Here is a 22915-nt window from a genome sequence, read left to right on the forward strand (position 1 = left end):
GATGAATTAATTAGGCTTGATTCATCTCGGGAATTAGCCTCCATCTGTGTGATTAGTTTTATAATTAGCTCATATTTAGTCCTCCTAATTAGCTTCCAAATATTCAATGTGACATGAATTTTAGTTCGGACTAAAGATCCAAACACCCCCTTAGTTGATCTTTTAAACTACTGTATGGTTTACTAGCAGTTCTTATGCTCCTGGGGACATCAGCTCCTGTTACTCTCTACATTTCCAAGCATTCAGAGAATTACAGAGCAGAAAGATTAAGAGAAAAAGGTCTAGCTAGGCCACCATCAGCTAGGATTCTAAACAGTATATGAAAGGCCCTAACCATTGCGTGCTAAGAGTTAGCCACTAGAATTTAAGAAGGTGCAGCAGAAAAACTAAATACATCTTCAGAGGAGAGAAAGGAAACTCCAATTGAGAACACTTCTTTCGAGCATAATTCTCTACACTCTTCTGCAGAAGGAAAAGGAAATACAGTTACCAACCCAAACACAGAAAACAAAGATTTATCTAGTTACAGCTAGTGCATGAAAATGATTGCCATATTGACCTGTTTATGCTTTGAACATTTCTCAGGCAACTGATTTGTGTTTGGAGACCACTCCAGGTAGGTGGAGCTCCTGCACCTTATAGCCTGCATGAATAATACAGTTATAACAACAACATAAAAATAGAATTAGAGAAAATATGGATGGGTGAAAAACAGTGAAGAAAACTGAAAGAGAAAGATACTTACTACCATCATTTTCATTAGTAATTCTGCATCCTTGCAGCAATCTGATTGCTTTGAGCAGGTCTCCGGGAGACGGCAGGCTATATCTTTCCCACCCAACAGTGACACTCCATCTGCTTCGGCTTTTAAGACACATTATTTTCTTCTAAAAGAATGATTAGGAACTAACAGATTATTTTGAGGAATCAACAATAAACAGATAAGAAATAGCAGCAATATCGATACTGATTGCACAAAAAAGTCGCAAAGATAGGAACTAAAAGAAATTATTGAATGGCAGCCCTTTGAAAAGAGCTGTATAATATGGAAGAAGTAGCAGATTTCTTCTCCAAAGATCTATCTATTATAAAAAATAAACCTAAGGGGCCGTTTGGATCATTTCATTTGGAGGAACTGAAATCTACTTAATAAATTAGCATATATAGATGATAGATTTAAAACATGCAAAAAGTCCAAACCTACCACATTCAGAAACACCAGATTTCAATTTTATACCTTTGATTTGAAGCTGAATGATTTCCTCCAATGTGGTGAGCAGCAATTTGGAATGACCAGCTTGCAATGTGGAATGAGCAGAAGCAGGAGCAAAGCCTAACAGTATTAGTAAAATAAAATGAAATCATATAGAGAATGTGATCAGAAAGCATTGATGAAATAAAAATAGAAAGATTCATTAGCACTAGCATTGTCCTATGCAAATTAGGATCTCATTGCAGAAACAAAACATAGATAAGCATACACCATTGCTTGGAAAGCTCAATGCAGAACTCGCCTTATCTTGACCATTTCTATGGTAAAGGAACCAACGGAGTCAATTTTGAATGGCTTGCAGGAGTTTACCGAGGTTTGGAAACAGGACCCTTGGGTGCATTACAGGACATTGTATTAATATGGAAAAAGTGGCAGTTTTCAAGGATGCATTAACAAAGTTCTGAAAACCTAAGATCTATTTCAAAAACTGAACCTAAAGTGAACTAAGATTTTGCGATAACACACAGCTTCATTGTAAAAATCAGAATAGCAATTTCAGCTTGTATGAATTTTGAGGACCACTACTATTTCAATTCATCCAAATAAAAGGATCCAAAAACGGCCGAGCGTAAAGTGAAGCAAGAATCATGGTGTCGCTTGTCGCTGAGATGTCTAAACAGTGAAACATGCTTGGTTGCACGAACCTCACAGTTCATGCACAAGCACAAAGAAAGTTGCCCCAAGCCTCAATTGCCTTTCAGCGAGGAAATGCTGTACTTGTACGTACCAACCATACTAAGCACACGTCCACAAGAGAATATGTCCTCTTACTTCCCTAGGATCTTTGTAGAGCTTATTCTGCTGTGACAACATGGAAACATAAATAAGTGAATGAGTAAACAATTAAATGGTCGTCTAGACAAGAAATCAGGACTACAAAATTCAAGCAGAATTTTCAGGCATTCTCGGTTAACATTTTACATACTAATGGCTCTATTTATATAGATTAAATTTAGGACCAGAGCACACCATCCAGATGAGAATGGTGCGCACGGAGGTACCTGCTAGGGCTAGTTCGTTGTCACTGGGCAAAGACATCCAGATCACTCGCCTGACGTCAAGTTTGGTCCTATGGTTCTGCTGATCTGCGTCATTCTTGAAGTCAAACAAACAACCAAAATAGCAGTTTTAATCTTTTTTTTTTTGCAGCTTATGAACTGAATAGCGTAGTTTAGAATCTGAAGACAATGTACAAAAATTCGCGAACTGAACAATAACGACCTCAGCAATGTAACTTACAGTATTGGCCAGGTCTTCAGATTGGCTAGTGCCTGATGCGGGTAGAGTATGCATAGGATTTGATTTTTCTTCCCAATAGATGGCATCAATGAGATTGTTGATTCTATGCATATCATGGTTGCTGTCAGGCAATCTAGAAGACGATGGTACATGATCTGAAAAATAAATTTCATGAATACAGCGTGAAGCGAAAACAGAGATGACTCCTAAACAATTAAAGGCTGTGCATATGGATGACAACCCTCACAACTGCAGATTCTAATGTAAGCCGAGAGGGGTGAGATAAATATAATAAGGATATTAAGAACTCTTGCAATCAATTATAAAAAGAAAGCAAACTATAAAGGTAACATATTCAAATGCTAAACATGTTGGTTGTGCCGATATTTACGAGGTAGCTAATTCAATGCAGATACTAGAGATCTAATCTTGACACTTGCTCTGCCACAGAAATGACCAAACAGCAAGCAAACAGAAAGAAGCTCCAGTTCCAACAATAATTGTTCAGATAAACAACGTCAGTTCAGATTTTCTCTATTAGCAAGAACAAAAGAAGCACCATCTTTTCTTGGTTTTGATCCAAAAAAAAAATGGGAATGCACCAGATGGAAGTCCAAAATGAGGGAGTTGCAGATCAAGGTTCAGAAGGAGGAAGGACTAATCTCTGAGTCTGCATAAAATAAAGATGAGGGCATAGACAGTGCAGTGAAGAAGCTTGACTACAGGAGATCAATAGCATGATTACCAACAAAACTAAATAAGAGAATGCAGCTTGGAATTTGAGATCAATCTAGCTTATAACTGGAATTTGAGACAGAAATGAATCAGTAAGGGGGACTAAAGGTTATACCAAATCAGGAACCATATTACGTTAGTACAGATCCTAATGAAGGACATTATTAATTAGACCGTAAACAAAGATATGTACCACTATATTAAATATGGAGAAACATTCACAATTATTTCAAAAATATGAAGTTTGCAAGATAAATTAGTCAGGTTGGAAATGTAGATATTAGAAGGAAGTCTGCAAATGTAGTCTGTGCACCTTTAGCTTGAAGTTGCAAAATGAACGGGGCCAACATCTAGCTGAGACCTTACTCAAAATAGATTGAACTTCCACCAACGGATGGGCATGTAGGGTGACTGAACCAAATCAAGCTTGTGCAAAGCATTGTATATTACTGGATGGAAGAACCCACAGATGAAATCGGCTAGAACTCAGAATGTACTTAAGAAGAAACCAACCAAACAGCCATCAACTTAAATATGGATCCAAAATAGTAGTAGTAATCAGGATATTAGCAAGAGCAAGTGTGAGCTCTTGTTAGGAGGAAAAATCTTATAAGTCACTCCGAACGTCTAAGCATGGTACTCCGCAAATAACTGGAAACGAAGTAAAGAGAAGAACAGGGGCTCCGCGTCCGTCCCAGGCGAGCAGCTCGGGCAGGGAGCGAGCAAGCACCGGCAGGCGGCGGCGGCAGCTGATGGCGAGTGGCGGCGAGAACGGAAGGGAGACTTAACGGGGAAGTGACGACCCACGTTCGGGGGAAAAAAGCTCGAAAAAAAAGATCGGGGATGCGGGGTGAGAAAAAAACCAGCGGGAGGATAGGTGCGAGCGTGGTCCGGCGGGTGGGATCGGGTTACGGAATAGCTCATTCCGTACCAGGATACCATATATTCCGTACCAGGATACCATATGGTATATGGTATAGTTATATATATATATATAATCATGGATCAATAAAATTACAACAGTTTTCATTCTCATTCGTCTCCTGAGTCCCTTGCTTTACATCAAAGCACTTTACATTAAACACGTCATCAGCACGATGCTCTTCTCTGCAATCTCTCGAAAGGGAAGAAGCAGAGGCCGTTCCAGCGAAGAACAAGAAGAGCATGGTTGATGTTCGCCAAGCCATCTTCGTCACAAGTTCGACAAGAACGCCAGAAAGGAGAACTCGCAAGCCGTGTCGATCCAAGAACACCATTGAGACGGGACGGGTCCTCCATCTCAGGCAAGCACATCTTCAGAGAACGAATGTTCACGGTAAGAACAAATGTGGAGTTTTTCCATTAAAAAGGTTCTTACTCGTTTGACTGCTCTGGAGCGAATTGTTACCGGAGCTTGCCATGCCCACGCGTCAACGACGTTGGCAACCGCGGCGGCGGGGGCGCCTCCGCGCCCATCCCACGGCAGCGGTTGCCCGCAAAGCTAGCGCTCGCGGCAGGCAGCCCGCGCGACCTCCGCGCCCGCGGTGGTGGCTCCACGCCCGTGGCTGGCTGCCCCTGGCGGCCGGAGCACGCGGCCAGTTTTCCCGGCGGAGGCGCCCGTGGCCTGCGGCTCCTAAGCGGCTTCGTGCCCGCGGCCTGTGCCTGTGGCTGCCGGCACCCGCGCTTCACAGCCTGGCCTACGGCAGCAGCGGCACACCCACTTCCTGGCCTGCGGCGACGACGCTCGCCCTGCCCACGCCGGCGGCGCCAGCGCGTCCGAGCTCTGCCTACGGAGGCAGACCCGTTTCCTGGCCTGCGGCGACGCTCGCACGAGCCTGGCCGAATGTTGCTGCACGCGCGCCGTGCCTTGCCTGCGCCGGCAGCGCCCGTCCACCCGGCATGACGGCAGAGTGCCCGGCAGCGGCGGCTGTGGTGGTCGGCCCCAGCGCCCTGGCCCCCGTCGCCCCGTCGGTGGCGATGGCCGGCGAACCGCACGCCCGTGACCAAGCGACGCTTCCGAGAGAACGAAACCGTCCGTGAGAAGGAATTGAATGGACAAGATTATGCAATTTTGCACAAGGATCCTTATCTTTTCTTTGAATTATTGATACTTATTGTCTTCACCCTTAGGTTTTAACGTAAGTATACTACTGCAATGTATTACATTTACCTCATGTAAATGTTAGATTTAAACTCCGTGTTTAAAGTAAATTATGATGGACAATATTTACCTTATGTAAATAAATATTTTTGAGACCATGCGTCATCAGAAATTGCATCATAATATGTACTGTTGCAGATAAGCTTACCACAGTAAATTCTCACACATTCCGATTCCTATATTTTCTGCTAGTGGCAGGGGGTGTTTGGATACTAGGTGCTAAATTTTAGCAGTGTTACATCGGATGTTCGGATGCTAATTAGGAGGACTAAACATGAGCTAATTATAAAACTAATTGCAGAACTCCTGGGCTAATTCGCGAGACGAATCTATAAATCTAATTAATCCATCATTAGCAAATGGTTACTGTAGCACTACATTGTCAAATCATGAACTAATTAGGCTTAATAGATTCGTATCGCGAATTAGACTTCATCTGTGCAATTAGTTTTGTAATTAGCCTATGTTTAATACTCCTAATTAGTATCCAAACACCCAATATGATAGGTGCTAAACTTTAGCGGGTGGTATCAACACCCATTCAAAGAGTTTGCTCCGTGGCATTCAATAACACAGACTACCATGGTTACATCGTTCAAAGTGTTTCAATTCACAATAACATGTACACTAAGGGGCTGTTTGGATTCTAGGTGCTAAACTTTAGTAGTGTCATATCAGATGCGGATGCTAATTAGGAGGACTAAACATGAGCTAATTATAAAACTAATTGCAGAACCCTGTGCTAATTCGCGAGACGAATCTATTAAACCTAATTAATCCATCATTAGCAAATGGTTACTGTAGCACAACATTGTCAAATCATGGACTAATTAGGCTTAATAGATTCATCTCGCGAATTAGACTCCATCTGTGCAATTAGTTTTGTAATTAGTCTATGTTTAATACTTCTAATTATTATCTAAACATTCGATGTGACAGGTGCTAAACTTTAGCCGGAGTATCCAAACAGGACCTAAGTGTTGAATATATTGTTCAAAGTGTTGTCATATGACATTCCCAGTAACAATATATTTCACCTTATTTTTCTATACAATTTATTTTTGCACTTTTAATTAAGCCCATTAGCTTATATATACTAAGCTCCAAGTGCTTAATTCATCTTCATGCAATATTTTATGTGATTACCTCATAATTTATGTAAATTTTTCTAAAACTCTGCATATTGGTCATACACAAGGTAGTACCATAGTACTACTGCGGGATCTACACTGTGGTATACATAGTGATTATCCTCAACGTGCGTATCCAATATCAAGTTTTACAACAAATGACCTTCACCTTCACAGTGACAACTTTTGTTCATTTTTCAAAATTGGCCATACACAAGGTGTACCACAGTACTACCATGGGATTTGATCCTAAATGTGTGTATCTAATTTTGAATGTGAACTGTAAAAGGGTCTACACCTACAGGTGATTGCCATGATTCATCTTTCAGATTGGCCATACACAAGCTAGTATCCCAATACTACCGCAGGATCTACACTATGTCCATCACATAGTGACTATCCTCATGTGCTTACCCAATCTAAATATGAATTCAAAAGATTTACACTGTTTGCGTGTTTACTTTTAAAGTGACAGTCTCATAATTGACAGCAAAGATTCCACTACAATGCAATGCTGCCAGCAATCTCCAAAAGCCTTCACACAAAACAACCAAAACTTTTTACCCCGTTTCCCCAGCTCCTCATGCCACTAGCTTCTTCCGTCTCCATCATGGAACAACCTGTGACTGTGATGTGAAGAAACAAACAACGGCAAAGCCCAGGCACCGCAGCTGCTGTTTTCTCCAGCCAAACAACCATACGACACTTGGTTTCCCCTTCCCCATGATGCCCACAACCAGCACTCTGTCTGTTCTGCCTACAGCTGAGAGATACTACATATACTACAAAATCCATTCTGGCTGCCATCCTTGGCATCACCTGTCCAGCTAGGTATCATCACTCGCTAGATGCATACACACGCTTGTGATTGCAGCAAGTGCTACTAATTTACTAGTGCTACTCAAGGTTGCTTAAAATTTCAGCACTATACCATGTTCCTTTAAATAAAGAATAAAGGAACTCAAACTTTGAGACACCACAGCATGTGTACCAAATTCGAAGTGCCAATCATATTCCCAGCCATAATAAGTCCCAAACTACAATCTACACATACAAGCCATATCTCAGTTTCCTCATGCTCCCATGATTTCTAAAATGAAACTGAACATGCAACAACAAAGTGCCCCCCACCCCCCACCCCCCACCCCCCCGCAAAAAAAAAAAACGGTGCGTGCTCAGAAAGTGAGCGGCTTAAAGCTTGTGGCCAGCTCACATATTGATACCTAGACTTTAAGAGAATCAGAAGATTCATGCCCCCGACTAGAATTTCAAATTTCAAAAGCAAAAGAAACAGCATGGAATTCCATAGGTAAAGGTTCCTTTTCATTACTCAGTATCATTAACAGTGTTCACACAGAAAATTCTGTAACGAGTTCAAAATGACTCAATGTATAAATGTATGCATCTACTTTTCTTTGTTGATAGTCTAGGTCCCCACTGACAGCTCTACATTATAAGTAAAATATTTCTAACCAACTTGACGATTGACGACCAAGCCTGAATACTACCAGAGAAAAAGATAAGCTTTGGAACTTTTCTAACAGAGTATTTTTTAATCCTTCTGTTCAACTCATATTTATTTAATTATTTTGCACACTGCTCCTACTCGCATCTTTTCTTCATTGATCATCTAGGTCCCCACTGACAGCTCTACATGAAACTCGCAATACTCATAACTAACTTGACAATCGATGACAAAACCAGAATACTAAGAGAAGAAAAAAAGAGGAGCTTAGGAATTATTCTAACAGAGCATTCTTGAATTCCTCTGCTTAAGTACTATTTATTTTGCCAACTGGTTATGCTTACACTAAACATATCTTCTAGTTCCTACATTTCAACCACTAAAAGTGGAATTTGACAAAACTGGCATTAACAAGAGCGATGTTAGATCATGAAAAGAAAAACAATTAGAAATTAAGTTGCTTCCCAAACAACAATGGAAATTTGCCTGAAAATACACTAAAAACAAATGACCATGGAATCTAAATTATCAGAATCAGATCAATTACCACAAAACTAGATAAGTAAACATGTACATCACTACATCATCTTAGTAGTTGTCTAAACATGAAATGGAGAAGGAAAAGAAATGAAGTCAAATTGAAACTGGATGAATGAATTTCTCCAACACAGCACGATGCAATGTGCAATGAATGTTACCTCAGCTTTATTGCCAAGCACATTTTCTTTTGGATACATCAAACCAAAAAAAAATATCTGAGGCTTCCAAATCTGACACGACAAACGTTTCCCCTCCATTGCTTGCTTGGAGATGAAAGGAACTCCCCACATATGAACATGGCAACTATGAACATGAACAATAGCCATTGCTTGCAGTCCAAAATGTAACCTTCTGAACAAACCCACCAAAAAAATGTGCTGAACCCTCATGGAGCAGAACCTGAGCTCTGAAATTAGCCGTTAGCATCGCCTTCATGGATATGGAAAATTTGCTGCCCCAACCAACCGATGGACGCCCCCCTTGCTAGCCATAACTATCAAGCCTTTCTGTTACTAGACTAGAACTCTGCAAAAAGCTCAAAAGAATACTATGCAGCATAATCGTTCTCAATCACCGGTTGTGTCCGTGTCCCTAAGGCCACAGGTGCCTGCGTCCGTCCAACTTGAGCCATCCGCAATGTCTCCCCAACCTCCGCATTCCGTTCCATAACCTCCAACTTCTTATCCCTTTTGTACCTGACCAAACACAACAAAAGCGCAGCCAACAGCCCCAATGCTACGGCAGCCCCAACCACACTGACGGCAATCTTCCACGCCTTTGAGCTTCCCTTCTTATGACCTCCCTCTGTCGGTATCGGAGGGGAAATTGTGCCAGGTGGAGCAGGAGCCGGAGCAATCTCACTGGAGTTCACCACAATTGAGATGTGCCCTTGGTGATACGTCGAGCACAGATTGGTTGCCTCCAGGTCCCGGAACTGCGGCACGCCATTCAAATCGAACACCACACACCGTGGCGCCGCACTGCCTGCCGGCACCGACCTGACATCGCTGAAAGTCACAGAAATCGGACTCCCTGACGCGATAATGTCGAGCTCCTGCAGACCCACGGCCGACAGGTTGGCCGCGTCGTAGACCAGCAGCCCGAGCACCGGCGCGAGGTAAGTGTACCCGGGGAGCGGGTAGTAGCGGTCCGACGAGTTGCCGAGGTTGTGGTAGACGAGCACCACCCGCTCGACGTGCGGCTGCACGACGACGCCGGGGGGGATGCCGAACTGGAGGTAGTCCGCGAAGCCCTTCCGGCGCAGGCTGCCGCTGCGCAGGCGGACCGCGGAGACCGCAATGCCTGTGAGGTTGGCGGGGAGGGTGGCGTTGTAGACAATGCCGGTGCGCGGGCGCACGAACGCCCGGTACGCGTAGTCCTGCAGCGTCGCGTCGAGGATCCTCGCAGGCGAGAGCGGCTGCGACTGCGCCGCCACCCCGGAAGAGGTGGCCAAGAGCAGGAGCTGGAGGAGGCAGGCGCAGATCAAGAAGCCCATAGCAGTGGGGCGGCTCCCAGAGCTGAGCCGCCGCCGGAGAGCCTGCCTGGGCAAGAGTAGTCAGGACGAATTTGTCATCTCTGGCTACTAGGATTAGGGATCGTCGAAGAATCTTGTCCTGCTCTTAATTGGGGGGGAACAAGGACAAGATTTGGAGCGGAGAAGGCTGGGATCCTCCGCACGGACGGGCATTTACGCCCGGCCGTGTCGAGCCCCGACCCGAGCCGGTCCAAGAAAGCAGGCGGCTTTAGCAGAGAGAAAGGGAGAGCGGCAATGGCGATGGAAGCGAGGAGGACAGGTGTGAAGGACGGAGTCCAACAAGAGGTGGTGGGATGGCACCAAATCGGGAAGAAGCAGACGCGACCCAGATGGAAAAGAGAGAAATTGGGAGGAGAAGAGGAGGGAGGCGATTACTCAATCCTGGCGAAATCCAAGCAGAGAGACTGGACGCCACAGAAATTTGGGAAGGGGAGGGATTAAAGCACACCGCAGCACAGCGCCCCCACGAATGATTGCGACGCTGGCGAGAGTGAGAGTGGAGAGGGGTTTGGTTGGGGATTGAAGACGAGGAGGGAGCGAGATTGCAGGGCAGCTAGAGAGAGAAACAGGAGGCTCTTGGGGAAGATTTCCCTGTAGGCGGCACGAGACAGAGCCAAGGGTTTTGATGGGAATTCCTTCTTTTCTCCAGGGGTTTTACTGAAAATTTATTATTTTCCCGGGAATAAAAGACACGGGCTTACAGTTGGCGCGGCACGCGGAGTTACCGGTTTGCCCCTGGGCGGCTGCTCCGCGTGGAGATGACCGTTTCCGGTCGCTGAAAAGTGGGCCCAAGGAATTATGGGTTTCGTTGTCAGTGTCTGAGGGAGGAGCATGCCTATTGCCTTTTGCCGCTTTTGTCCTGTCACGTCCTCTTTCCTAACGTTTCGATTCTTGCCAGGGGCGTTTTTGCAAGTCAAGCTCCTCTGACTTGTGGGCCCGTGTGCGTGGCAGCTCCTCAAGCGTCCTGCCAGCAAGCAACTCATGCGATGCGACAAGCTCACAAGTCGACATGGCTCACAAGTCACAAGATGGGAGTGCCTTTCACCTGCCAAGTGGGACTACACGGCTGTGCCCCACCGGCTAGTTCAAACCCACTCAGGTTTTTAGGATAAGAAGCCCACGTCCTAACCAGTTGAACTGGAGCATAGTTTGTTGCACACTCTTCGGAATAATTATACTTGTTTCGTTCGAAACGTCAGGAGGCATAGGAATTGCTCGGCGCCAAGGCCTACGGCGCCAAGCTTGGCGTCAAGATCCACGGTGCCAAGACTTGGCGCCATGGATGGCGCCAAGCTCCCGCCACGTCGGCATCCGCGTCAGCAGCTGCGCATGGACCTTGACGCCAGGATGGATGGCGCCAAGGGTCCATTTTTAAAATTGGTTCCGCCAGGAGCGTATTTGTGAGAACCTTTCGCAAAAAGGGCTAGAAAATAAAAAAGATGGGGTTTCCGACAGAGAAACAACTTCAAACCTTTTGTGCAGTTTTTCCAGTTTCTTTATATTTATCTATATTTTCTTCACCAATCTAGTAATTTCTACAAGCGGGCAATGTAGATGCACGCTTGCTGCCTCTGCAAATGGCATTTAGCTGCCTGTAATAATATTGTTTTTTGCGGTGTATAATGTTATGTAGTATGACAAAATGACGTTAGATATGACGCGATCTAATGGGCATTTTATTTTGGTTCATTATTATGTGTACTTATGTACTTATTTATGACTAATATCCTCTTACAGCTCAAGGAATGAAAAGAGCATCATCTAAAAGAAGTGCCTGGGTCATAGCGCGGTGATGGTCAGTGCCGCATGGCTCATGCGGATTCAGCGAACGTGAAATCCTTACAATCATCAGATATTATAGTGTGAACGGTGATTACACGTGTGTTACCATGTATTTGTTACTGGATCGATGTGGGTCGGAACGGGTTCGACCCACATCATCCCGCGTTTGGTTTAAAAGGCATGTGGGTTGGGTTGGACCTAGAAGGGAATATACTCTCTAGATCCGGATTGGATGGATTCCACCAAAATAAGCGGACCATTCCAACCCAGATGGACGGCGTTGTTGCTCCGTTTCTCTGAGCAGCGTGTTCGTGCAGGGCAGGGAGGAGCCGGCTTGCGCAGGGGCGACGGGGAGGAGCCAGCAGTCGACGCTGGGGTGGGGAGGAGGGAGCAGGCAGGGAAGAGGCAGGGGTTGGCGCGGGGGCAGCGAGGAGGCGGCCAGCGCCGGGGCGGCGTGGAGGCGCCTGAGGAGGAGGCGGCCAGCGCCGGGGCGGGGAGGAGGCGGGGGGCCAGTGCGGGGAGGAAGAAGATAACATGGAAAAAAAATAAAAGAGGATGATAGGTGGGGCTCGCAGTTGACAGGTGGACCCCGTTGCTAACGGTGTTAACATGGCATCCATCCATCCCTCTCAACCCCTCAAACAAACAAAAAACTGGGTTCAACCCATCCCTCTCCATCCCTTTTGTCCAAACACGAGATGGGTCGACTCCAACCCACAAAAGTGGGTCAGCTCCAACCTACGTCGTTACAAAACCAAACCCATGCTTAGAGTGCCTCCAACAATACCAACTCAACTAGCTGAAAGGTGTCAAGATGACAACATATGGATTCATGTTAGTTTTGAAGATCGTGCTATAGCTAGATCATTAATTTTATCAGTATTTTCCCAATAATAATGTTTGACAATTATAATCAATAGTGTACAATAATATCTGCCTTCACCTAGTCAATCAATGCGATTTTAAGTACCAAATCATTTTCTTAACAAGAGCATAGTCTTTTTGGAAAACACAAGAGCAGTTCTGAAAGTGACATTCCAATAAAGGAAATGGTCATCTAACACACAAGATGCAAAACACAGCATGTACTGCCTTTTTGTCCTGCTGAATCTGATATGTAAATAATAAAATGTGCATAGTGCATGATGGAGATGTTGTGACTTAATTATGTAACACTTTCTCCTTTTCTTTTTATAGAGTGTATTAAGATTTTTTTTAAAAAAATCTCCTGAGTATACTTTGGTCATTGATTTCGCTCGCAATATATCATTATCAATTGCAACAAAAATTATCATCCTAAAAGGTGTGTGAAGTACGAATATGTGGATGCATTCAAAATTTATACACTAAATATGCATGTAATTTAACTAATTATCAGTAAAAAAAATCTAAGATTAATCTTTGCAAACCCTAATATCTCACTATTGAAAAAAGAGGTGGTATGCATTAGGTTAAACACACAACAAGTACTCCCTCCGTTCCAAATTGTAGGTCATTTTGGCTTTTATATGTTCTAACTTAGAAAAGCCAAAACGACCTATAATTTGGAACGGAGGGAGTAGAAGCAAGACTGTTTTCTTCAAAGATGGCATCCATATAAAAGGAAGGTCATTGGAACTGCCTTTTTCTTGTATGTCTACAAAAGGTGTAACTATATGAAGGTGTAGCTATGGTACTATGTACTAAGTTTCCCCTCCTATGATTTTCGTGTGGATCGAACTGGTCGTCGTCAAACGCATACTCCCTCCATCCCAAATTACTATTCGTTTTGGCTTTTCTAAGGGGGTGTTTGGTTCCACAGCCTAAAGTTTAGTCCATGTCACATTGAATGTTTAGATACTAATTAGGAGTATTAAATATAGACTAATTACAAAACCAATTGCACAGATGGAGACTAATTCGCGAGATGAATCTATTAAGCCTAATTAATCCATGATTAGTACATAATTACTGTAGCATCACATTATCAAAATATGGACTAATTAGGCTTAATAGATTCGTCTCGCGAATTAGCCTCCATATGTGCAATTGGTTTTATAATTAACATATTTAATATTCCTAATTAGTATCTAAACTTTCGATGTGACAGGAACTAAACTTTGGACTTATGAACCAAATAGGCACTATCTAGACATAATATATATCTATGTGCATAGAAAAACTATGCATCTAGAAAAGTTCAAAACGAATAGTAATTTGGGATGGAGGGAATACAAAGGTAGGTAGAAATAAAAGAAGTCAAGATCCTAATGGATGGGTGCGTGCATGGCATCTAGTACTGGTCCTATATGTTTGATGGTGGCATTATTGCGCTCATCAATTTGGCATGCATGCATCCACCAGTGGATCGGAGATGTTTTGTTTGTCTTCTTGGAGATGGCATGCTGGCCTATTGCAATTTAATTTAATTTGCAAGGAAATTGAGAATTCAAATGTAGTAGAACGCTTTAATTTCTGCTGGATAGATCATCGTCATTTTTTTTTGAAATAAAATGTCTAGCTCATTGTCGATCTAGCAGATCCCATGCATCTCCTCCGTGAAAATGAACAATAATAATACAAATATATAATCTCCTCTCTCTTCGGAGGTGGTGCAAGTTAGTAACAAACCAGTTTCGAATTGAAGGTTGTGCAGTGAAATGAAATATGGCTAAAAGTTATTTCATCTAAAAGTTTAAACAGGGACAAAGCAGAGATTACTCGTAAAAAAACAAAAAGCAACGAACTGGTTACTGGTGATGGTGGTATCTTTACTTGTACACCACTTCTACTATACATGAAGAGAGTTGCTGAAGTTGCATAACTGTACGTCCTTGCTGGATCTTAGCTAGCGCAAGGTTCCATCCTGGCCCACAACCACAAGTTGCATTGTATTTCCACTTGGAACCTTGCTAATCCGTGCTGTTCGTTGTTTGCCACTGCTAGGCCACCATATCTGATTTTGCTCAAGAGTGAAGGTAGCTTCTGCATAGCTCCTTTACACATGATGACGTGATGATGTCTTGGCCGTGACGTACGCAACGTAGGTGACCCTTACTACTTCATAGGCTTTGTTTCATTCCTTTCATATATATAGTAATGTGTTTGTGCATAGCCTTTTTAATATCATTATTAGTAGCTCTCTCTTAGTGCTCAAGCCTTCAAGGGATAAAAAGACACATAGCACTAGCAGCTATATCTAGAAGAAATGGAAGGAGCATATCTGTAAGTAGTGATCATGACGGGGAACCATGATCCATTTGACTTGCATTCCATGACCGAGGAACCATTACACAGTCACCAGAAAGTTTATGCTTGATAGTCATGATTACACGAGTGTTGGATGATGATCGATGGTCAAATGCAACCGGCACTACGGGACACAGTCAAATTGCCGAGTGCCAGGGGCACTCGGCGAAGGGCAGAATACCCTCGACGAACCGTTTGCCGAGTGTAACACTCGGCAAACGGCACACGGCAAATATAGAGTCGGCAAACAATAGTTCGCCGAGTGTCTTGTGAGAGTCGGCAAACAATAGTTCGCCGAGTGTCTTGTGTCGGGCACTCAGCAAAGACTTTGCCGAGTGCCCAGAAAACACTCGGCGAACAATTATTGAAAAAATAAAAAAAAATCATACACGGGCGCCACTGCTCCGCCGCCGCCGCCGCCGCCACCATCCTCTCCTCTTCTCTTCAGGCCCCGGCGCCGGCGGATCCGGTGGAGGGGACGGGCAGGCGGCGGATCCGGGGGCCGGGGGCCGGGCGCCGGGGGGGGCGGCGGGCGGATCCGGGGGCCGGGGCGGCGGCGGCGGATCCGGGCGGCGGCGGGGGATCCGGGGGCCGGGGCGGCGGGCGGATCCGGGGGCCGGGGCGGCGGCGGCGGATCCGGGAGCGCGGGGCGGCGGGCGGCGGGGCCGGGGCCGCCGGGCGGCGGCGGGCTGCGCCGGGCGGCATGCCGGGCGGCGGGCGGCGGTGGGGGGCGCCGGGCGGCGCGCGGCGGCAGGGGTCTTCGGGCGGCGGCGGGAGGTAGAGAGGAGGGAGAGAGGAGGGAGTGAGGGGAGTGAGAGAGGAGGGAGTGAGGGGGGCCGGCCGGGATGTGAGAGAGGGGGGCCGGCGGAGGCACTTATGAGGGGGCCGGGCACTTGGTTTGCCGAGTGTCCTACGTGGACACTCGGTAAAGAGTTTCTTTGCCGAGTGTCCAACGTAGGACACTCGGCAAACGTTTTTTGAAAAAAATTTAAAAAATATCCAACAGTTTTAAAAAAATATCAAATTTTCACACGAATCAATATAGGTTTTCTACTGACTATACAAAAAGTTTTGTAGTCAAACCGAACTCGACCGTCACTTCGACTCTAAATTTTATTGAATCCTTCTTAAAGTTACTATTCTTCTTCTGAGATGCTTCGATTTGTAATCATCGTACATGATGAAATGTGCAAAACCTTCTCAATTTTTTTCCACAGCCTCCACGTATTATATCATCACATCATGACAAATCTTAAGATTTTTAGACTTTGATTATTTTTTTTACAATGTAAAAATACTACTGCGACACGTTCATGGTCGTGTTTCCTGAACAAGATGTTCGAAATTTCTTTTCATTTCATGGGTCAGGTCTCAAATTGGTACAAATAACATGAATATCATTTTTCTACTCATTTTATTCCATAATTTGAATCACTTGCAGTTCAAATTTGACTTATACCAAAAATTCCCTTGAAATGCAATTAATTAATTAAATATAGCAAATAAATTCAAAAATATACCAAATTTTAACATGGAGTACCAAATGTTGTATGTGGGGAGTAGAAAAAATTTCATGGTGAAAAGAGAAAAAAAATTATTTTTTTGCCGAGTGTCAAAAAAAACACTAGGCAAACCCCCCTCCTTGCCGAGTGTTTTTTTTGACACTCGGCAAACCCCCCTCTTTGCCGAGTGTTTTTTTTGACACTCGGCAAACCCCCCTCTTTGCCGAGTGTTTTTTATTTGACACTCGGCAAAGCCACTATTTGCCGAGTGTTTTTTTTTGCCGAGTGTTTTTGGCTTGGCACTCGGCGAAGAGCTTGTTTGCCGAGTGTCCGAAAAAAAACACTCGGCAAAAATAAAACACTCGGCAAATTTAAAGTTTCCCGTAGTGCGGCCAGTCCACAACTAACAGGAACCAGAGTGGCCACAATCATATACATCAGCGTATGATTTTGTAGTGTCTCACCACTCTTCTAATCATTTTTTTCAGTATTCTCCCACCAATAATTAATAATGCAGTTTGACAATTAATAAGATATCTCATATATATATGGTCCTTTACCTGGTCAACTGTTGCTATTTAATCTTAACACCATATCATTGTACTAAAGAAGAAAAATCATAGTGATAGTGACAGTCCAATAAAGGAGCTGGTCATACACACACACACATGCCGCAAAAAGGAAAACACCAGGTGCTACTTTTGCCGACTCTGGTGAACCTGAATGAATACCTTATCTGCAAATAACAAAAAGGATCATGGATACATATACGAGTGGAGGCAGCATATATACGTGAATTTATTTATGTGTTACAGTTTATATATTAAGCACAAATAAAATGAACAAGATTTTTCATGGTACACAAAAACTACTATACATCCTGATTAAAGTTTATAGTGTGAATTTGGGTATAAAATGCAGACGGGTAGAAAGTGATGCTGCATATGCGTGGTCCTTTGGGTGAGAAGAAGGGTTGATGGAGGCATAATTTCTGCCATCAATGTTGTCTCCCCATTGGATGCAATCATCTGTATGTTATGTTTGTCTTCTTGGCCAAGGGATTGCTGCAAGGACCATGGCCGGGGAGACCAAGAAAAAAGAAAATTAATTCAGATCGACTTCAGAGAGCGCTTCTGGTCTACTCGTTCTTCATGTTTCATGTCATCTGTCAGAAATGCATCCCCTTTCTCTCTAAAAAAATGCATTTAGTCCCTTTAGATTTTGTACAAAAGTTATTATCATTTTGGAACCCGAGTAACTCTCACCCCACCAAAAAAGATGAAGCGCAGATACTGAAACGGCAGCAAACTGGTAATGGTATCTTTACTTGTACACTACCACCATGGGCCAGCTGAAGCATGCATGATTGGACGATCCACGTAGATGCAATTGCAACACGTGGCAGAATTAATTCTTCAGTGCTGAGCACTGATGAGACGGAGCTGGTGTTGGAGCTGCTCTAGCTAGTTACAGTAGCTAGTTAGCCCTCAGATCAGATCATCGACCTGCACTGCAGGCACTCGTTGGGTGGAATGGAAGCTGGAAGCACCTGCAGCATTGCAGCTGGCAGCTGTTTCTTTTCCTTTTTGTCTGATCCAGCCGCGTTGACAGCGACAAATTATAACATCAATTCGGGACTGGAAAATGTGAGGCACAAAACAACAAGATCGAAAAGTTGTTGCTTGTCAAAGTATTTTTGTCTTCGTCTTGGATCTTGCATTGCTTCACCTAACATGGATGAATTGGAGAATGGCCTCTTGGCTCTGGCCTGTGTCATGAACTCATATGATCATGTATCATCTGAATGCAGGATGGTCGTGGCCTGTGCCCTGTGGTCAACTCCTCACCAACGAACTGTCTGGTTGGTGGACACCAGCATGGACGATCGGTCGCTTGCATTGCATCAACTCATGCAGCATGCAAAATGGACCATTCTTTCTTTAATTCCCCCTCTCTCGTTAATGCAGAAATGCAGCGCTCCGACATGAATTCACATGGTTTAATGCAACATTTATTTCCTTAATTCTGAGCTGAGATGATATCAATCACGCCTTCTGCTAGCTTATGCTGCTGATTACCTTGTCAACCTAAAATTGGCTGAGTCGGAAGGAGATTGAGAGTATTGAGTTGCATGCACCAACCAGTTCAACCCAAAAGCTTAAACTGATAAGGAAAGGTGGGCAATTCACTTATACTCCTCCAACAGAGAGTCAGTCAGAAACGTTGAACAACTTGTTCTCTGGCTGCCTCACAACACACACCGGGCTTCATATCTCTGTCCTTACAAGTTACAACTCTTACTCGCCATGCAAGATGTACGCCCATATAGATGCAATGAACTAATGAAGGCATCACAATTAGTACCATGCAAGTACTAACAACCAAAATGCTCTTCATTTGGCATATTCTCAACAGTCAGATTAACCAATAATCGGTACACTGTACATACGAACCAAACAATGCACATTACAGTCTCCCCATAATCACACGAGTCCGCTTTCACTAAAAAACCGACCAAACAAAACTATACACTTTAAACATGAGAACAGATCTGTAACTACAACAAACCAATGTGGACAAAGAATGGACAAAATTTTATGCACACAAGAGCACCACCAAAACCACTTTGAAATCCCAAACAAGATGTGTCAAGCTGTGTCAGATGCTGATGCATCTGGCTTTGAGGGATTCTGAGAGTTGCTTGATATGGGGGATGATGGCTGCTCTGGGCCGACCATCGGAGATTCAGGCCTCGAGGGCACAGGGGAGAGTTCTTCATCTCCTGAATTTTCTTCAACTACAGGTAACAGATTCTCAGTGTACATGAGGTTGCTGTCCTCTTCTGGGTCATCGTCTTCCATGTCGCCATCATCCAAGGAGACAACGTCCTGCGTGGTGCTGAACTGATGGAAATCTACTATCTCACGCAGGAAGCGATTTTCACGGGCATACGTCGAGTTTTCCTGTGCCAGCCTTGATTTCTCGGCCAGTAAGGTCTCCAATTGCACACGAATCTGTTTCAATATTTCAACAACGGGTTGTCCGGAGAGAAAATTTCAGAATATCAAAGACAACCATGTTCACATGTTCTATACAAATGTAGTTAAGAACAAGCTGGCAGCACCAGCAGTTAACGGCCTTGACCTCTCATCACTGTACAATATAGTTTCATATGAATGAGGTCAACCACACTAAATGTATGCAATTCTGAGTTTTCATCGGGTTTCAAAAAAATTCTGAGTTTTCAAAAGAGGCAATGTACTGAAAATTCGACCATTTCATGCAAAGTGTTCAGAAATGGAATGAACATTAACAGAAATTTGGTGATGGATTATCAATTTATGCACATAAGTATCGTAAGAGTGTAATTTATCAATTTGGTGATGAATTACCACCCATTCACTATTCTTGGTGTAGTAGAAAATCGAGATGTATGTAATTCACGAGAAGAAATTCAACAAGAAAACAAATAAGTTTGATCACAAAAAGATTACCAATTCATCGTCCTCTTCAGTTTTGCTCCCTTTCTGCTTTGTTTCTCGCAACAGCTTGTTCTCTTCTTCTAGCTGGGCGCATCTCTGCTTTGCAAAAGCTAGATCAGCTTTAACGGATTTCAGTTCACGGAGTAGAAGTTTTGCTTTAGCAGCCATTGCATTAGCAACCTGAAAAAGAATTAGGAGGCAAGAGAATTAGAGAAAGACATCAGCACCGCAAGTTACACAAAAAGATCATATATTTACTTTCCTGAACCATAGACATAACCATGGCGAAAGGTGGAAGATTGCTTATTCTGGTCGTTCATTGTGACCAGAGAAAAGCCCTTACGGTGGCAATTAGATGGTCACAGTACTTATATTAGATTACGCTAGAAATCAAATAAGACAACATTAGGCAACTTAAGCAGCCATTATTATTAATTCTCATCCACACTAATAACCATTAGTCCATAACCAAGAGCTTAAGACTTAGTAAAGGGCAATGAAGTAGACATATCTCTCAGCAGAAAAACAAATACCCATTTTTTTTCCTTTATTTATACTGAGAACTAATATGCAAACGATTCATAAAATTAACCCATTACATAGGAATTCAACTGAATAGAAGGAACACTAAATTTTGCAGTTTTTTCCCATGTAAAAGAAAATATACTTTCTCTGCATTGAGTTTTTGGTATAATTACAGGGCACAATAACATATTTTTCATCAAGATATAAGCATGTGGCACCTTACGTCGCGGGAAGCTTTCAATTGAGTCTCCTCAGCTGCAGATTTATCTTGATCCAATGAGAGATTAAGAGTGCTGATTGTATGTACTGCTGAATTCGACACATAAGAACTGGAACTGGTAGGCTTCCTTCTAATTTGAATTTTCTTTGTTTCCTCAATGATACTGGATGTCTTATTATCCACAATTGTGAGTCCCTCCTGTTAAACCAAGGAAGCAACAACTGTTAATTCTCCAGAGGGTTATAGGGCTGAAGGAAAATAGCTGTACAGAGGTAAGTAAAAGTGATTACTTCCAAGGCATTTTTTATTCTTCCACCAAGCTGGTTGACAGAAGCAGAAAGAGCCTCTGGCCTGATTCGAGCTGCAGCCTCTCCTGTCTTCCAGTGGTTTTCAAATGACCAGCGAGACTGAGGGGCCTAAAATTACAGAAAGTTACAAGAGATGTAAGCAGAATGCCAGCTCCGAACATTATATTACTGAAAAGAGAGACGATGCCATACTCGAGAAGTTCACTTGTGACTGTCTGTATGTTGAGATATTCAGGAACACTTGATGCCTTACCTGATCTCCACTGGATGAACCGGAGTTGCTGCGGGGCCGTTCTTTCCTGAAGTCCTCAAACTTATGCGCCAAGGCGTCCTCGTCGAGAATTCCCTTGGCTTTGCTTGCCAAAGTTTGCCACAATCCAAGCTTGGGCTCGTTTATGGTTTTGAACGATGTGTAACTGTATGATGAAGCAGATTCCTACAAATTAAAGGCAAATCGACACATTACGCCATCTGGCTACCGTTGGTGCTGTGACAGAAACAAGCCGATTGTGCATATCAGATCACCGACAGGGCATATGCGTCATGATTCAGGACATCTAATCTAATAATCAGGAACTCAACAATCCACAGTATTCAAGAATGAGCTGAAGTAAGGAGATGGCCTTTGATGAAGCAATTTTCTTTTGGTCCTATTTCTGTTCGTGCAATCAAGACAGCGCAAGATGAAAGAGCGGAGCTCGATCAGACTTAGATTTGACTGTAGCAACACTTTGGAATCGGCAATCAAGAAAGGGTACGGTACGCTACAAGGAAGCCAACTAGCAAGCAAACAGGGCAGAGGGGGAGGCAAGGGGAGAGAGGAGTGCGTGCCTGAGGATAGGAGCTCCGGTGATCGTCGGCGGCGCCCTGCTTCCGGCGATAGGCCATGGGGATCGGGGAGGCTTTCACACAGCACAGCAAGCCACGCCGCCAGAGAAGAGAATCAATCAAGCAACCGACTTTTGATGAAATCGGCGATCCGTCGTGGCCGTGGTGGTGGTGATGGCCTGGCGACTCTTGATTCTCCCTCCTCCAGGGAAAAGGAGAAAAAAAAGGTGGAAGGCTGGTGACAGCGAGGCTGTGCATAACTTCGCCCCCACCACCATTACACACCAACGCGACCTTTCGACGACGACGACCAGTGCAGAAAGCCTGGGCTGGGCTGGTGTTTGGGCAGATGGGCCAACACCAACGGGATGGGCCCAAGTTTACTAGTCGAGCGCGGGGCATGGCCCAAGTTCTCTTCCCCCTCGCGGGATGAGGAAGAGCGGATCGAGCGAGAGGCAGGCACAGAGGCTGAAGAACACAGCCACATCCTCCTCCCAATCCCCAATCCAACCAATCCAATACAGGGAGGCTTCCTCCGTCGTCTTCGCAGCAGATTCGCCTGAATTTGATTTGGGTTTCTGTCTCATCGATGTCGCCGCTCAAGGTGAGGAAGTTCCCCTATTGCCCTAGGTTTTTTTTTCTTTACCAATTTTTCTCAAATCTTCCCCTCCCTAATCAATTCTTTGTCCATTTCTTACCTTATCTGATCAGTGTGCTGCCCGCGGCTTACTAAAATGCCCCCGTCACTGCACCTGCTAGGTCCATTAAGTCGCATGTATATCATGCTGCCTGTTCTTCACGAAATGGAACTGTCTTATGTCCCATCTTATAAAGCCTCAGCGATGTGTGGAATCGAACAACCCCGAGCTGTTTTGTGAAGCTCGATAGTTTTTTACTGTTCAATCTGAGGTCATCAGGCAGGCAAACACTATTACGCTGGACTGTCTCCAAATCTGATGTCTGAATGAAATGAAATGTTTGATT

The 22915-nt window shown here is 44.1% G+C and overlaps 3 protein-coding genes across 7 annotated transcripts; all 3 read right to left on the reverse strand.

Annotated features, from left to right (window-relative positions):
• Positions 1-7622, reverse strand: LOC117862991 (uncharacterized). 5 transcript variants are annotated; one of them, XM_072295247.1, is made up of 8 exons: positions 4635-7622; positions 2513-4540; positions 2275-2358; positions 2001-2074; positions 1238-1333; positions 746-855; positions 560-643; positions 1-462 (listed from the first exon to the last, which is right to left on the reverse strand). In XM_072295247.1, the coding sequence occupies exons 4-8, from the start codon at positions 2005-2007 to the stop codon at positions 358-360; spliced, it is 402 nt and encodes a 133-aa protein (XP_072151348.1). In that variant the 5' UTR covers positions 2008-2074; positions 2275-2358; positions 2513-4540; positions 4635-7622; the 3' UTR covers positions 1-357. The 5 variants fall into 5 exon arrangements, with proteins under 5 accessions (XP_072151348.1, XP_072151350.1, XP_072151347.1 ...); XM_072295249.1 differs by having other exon boundaries at positions 2001-2071; positions 2513-7622; XM_072295246.1 differs by having other exon boundaries at positions 2513-7622.
• Positions 7623-8498: 876 nt separating this feature from the next.
• LOC117865751 (uncharacterized) lies at positions 8499-10665 on the reverse strand. The gene has a single exon (XM_034749995.2). The coding sequence runs from the start codon at positions 10015-10017 to the stop codon at positions 9070-9072; it is 948 nt and encodes a 315-aa protein (XP_034605886.1). The 5' UTR covers positions 10018-10665; the 3' UTR covers positions 8499-9069.
• An 8278-nt stretch (positions 10666-18943) lies between these two features.
• On the reverse strand, positions 18944-22333 carry LOC117863507 (uncharacterized). The gene is made up of 6 exons (XM_034747235.2): positions 21935-22333; positions 21357-21539; positions 21086-21211; positions 20799-20993; positions 20063-20230; positions 18944-19582 (listed from the first exon to the last, which is right to left on the reverse strand). The coding sequence occupies exons 1-6, from the start codon at positions 22331-22333 to the stop codon at positions 19217-19219; spliced, it is 1437 nt and encodes a 478-aa protein (XP_034603126.1). The 3' UTR covers positions 18944-19216.
• Positions 22334-22915: the final 582 nt, after the last annotated feature.

The sequence above is a fragment of the Setaria viridis genome, chromosome 7, assembly GCF_005286985.2.
Source record: "Setaria viridis chromosome 7, Setaria_viridis_v4.0, whole genome shotgun sequence".
In the NCBI taxonomy this organism is placed as follows: domain Eukaryota; kingdom Viridiplantae; phylum Streptophyta; class Magnoliopsida; order Poales; family Poaceae; genus Setaria; species Setaria viridis.

What these genes read in the sequence shown, in the direction of transcription:
- LOC117863507 (XM_034747235.2), bottom strand. Translation starts at nt 22,333, where the DNA reads ATGCCCCGCGCTCGACTAGTAAACTTGGGCCCATCCCGTTGGTGTTGG. An exon ending in GTTCATCCAGTGGAGATCAG is followed by an intron (nt 21,212 to 21,356) that starts GTAAGGCATCAA and finishes CTGTAATTTTAG; the next exon opens with GCCCCTCAGTCTCGCTGGTC. An exon ending in CTGAAGAGGACGATGAATTG is followed by an intron (nt 19,583 to 20,062) that starts GTAATCTTTTTG and finishes ATATTGAAACAG; the next exon opens with ATTCGTGTGCAATTGGAGAC.
- LOC117865751 (XM_034749995.2), bottom strand. Translation starts at nt 10,017, where the DNA reads ATGGGCTTCTTGATCTGCGCCTGCCTCCTCCAGCTCCTGCTCTTGGCC.
- LOC117862991 (XM_072295247.1), bottom strand. An exon ending in CATTCAGCTTCAAATCAAAG is followed by an intron (nt 856 to 1,237) that starts GTATAAAATTGA and finishes AAGCCGAAGCAG; the next exon opens with ATGGAGTGTCACTGTTGGGT. An exon ending in TACTAATGAAAATGATGGTA is followed by an intron (nt 644 to 745) that starts GTAAGTATCTTT and finishes TTATTCATGCAG; the next exon opens with GCTATAAGGTGCAGGAGCTC.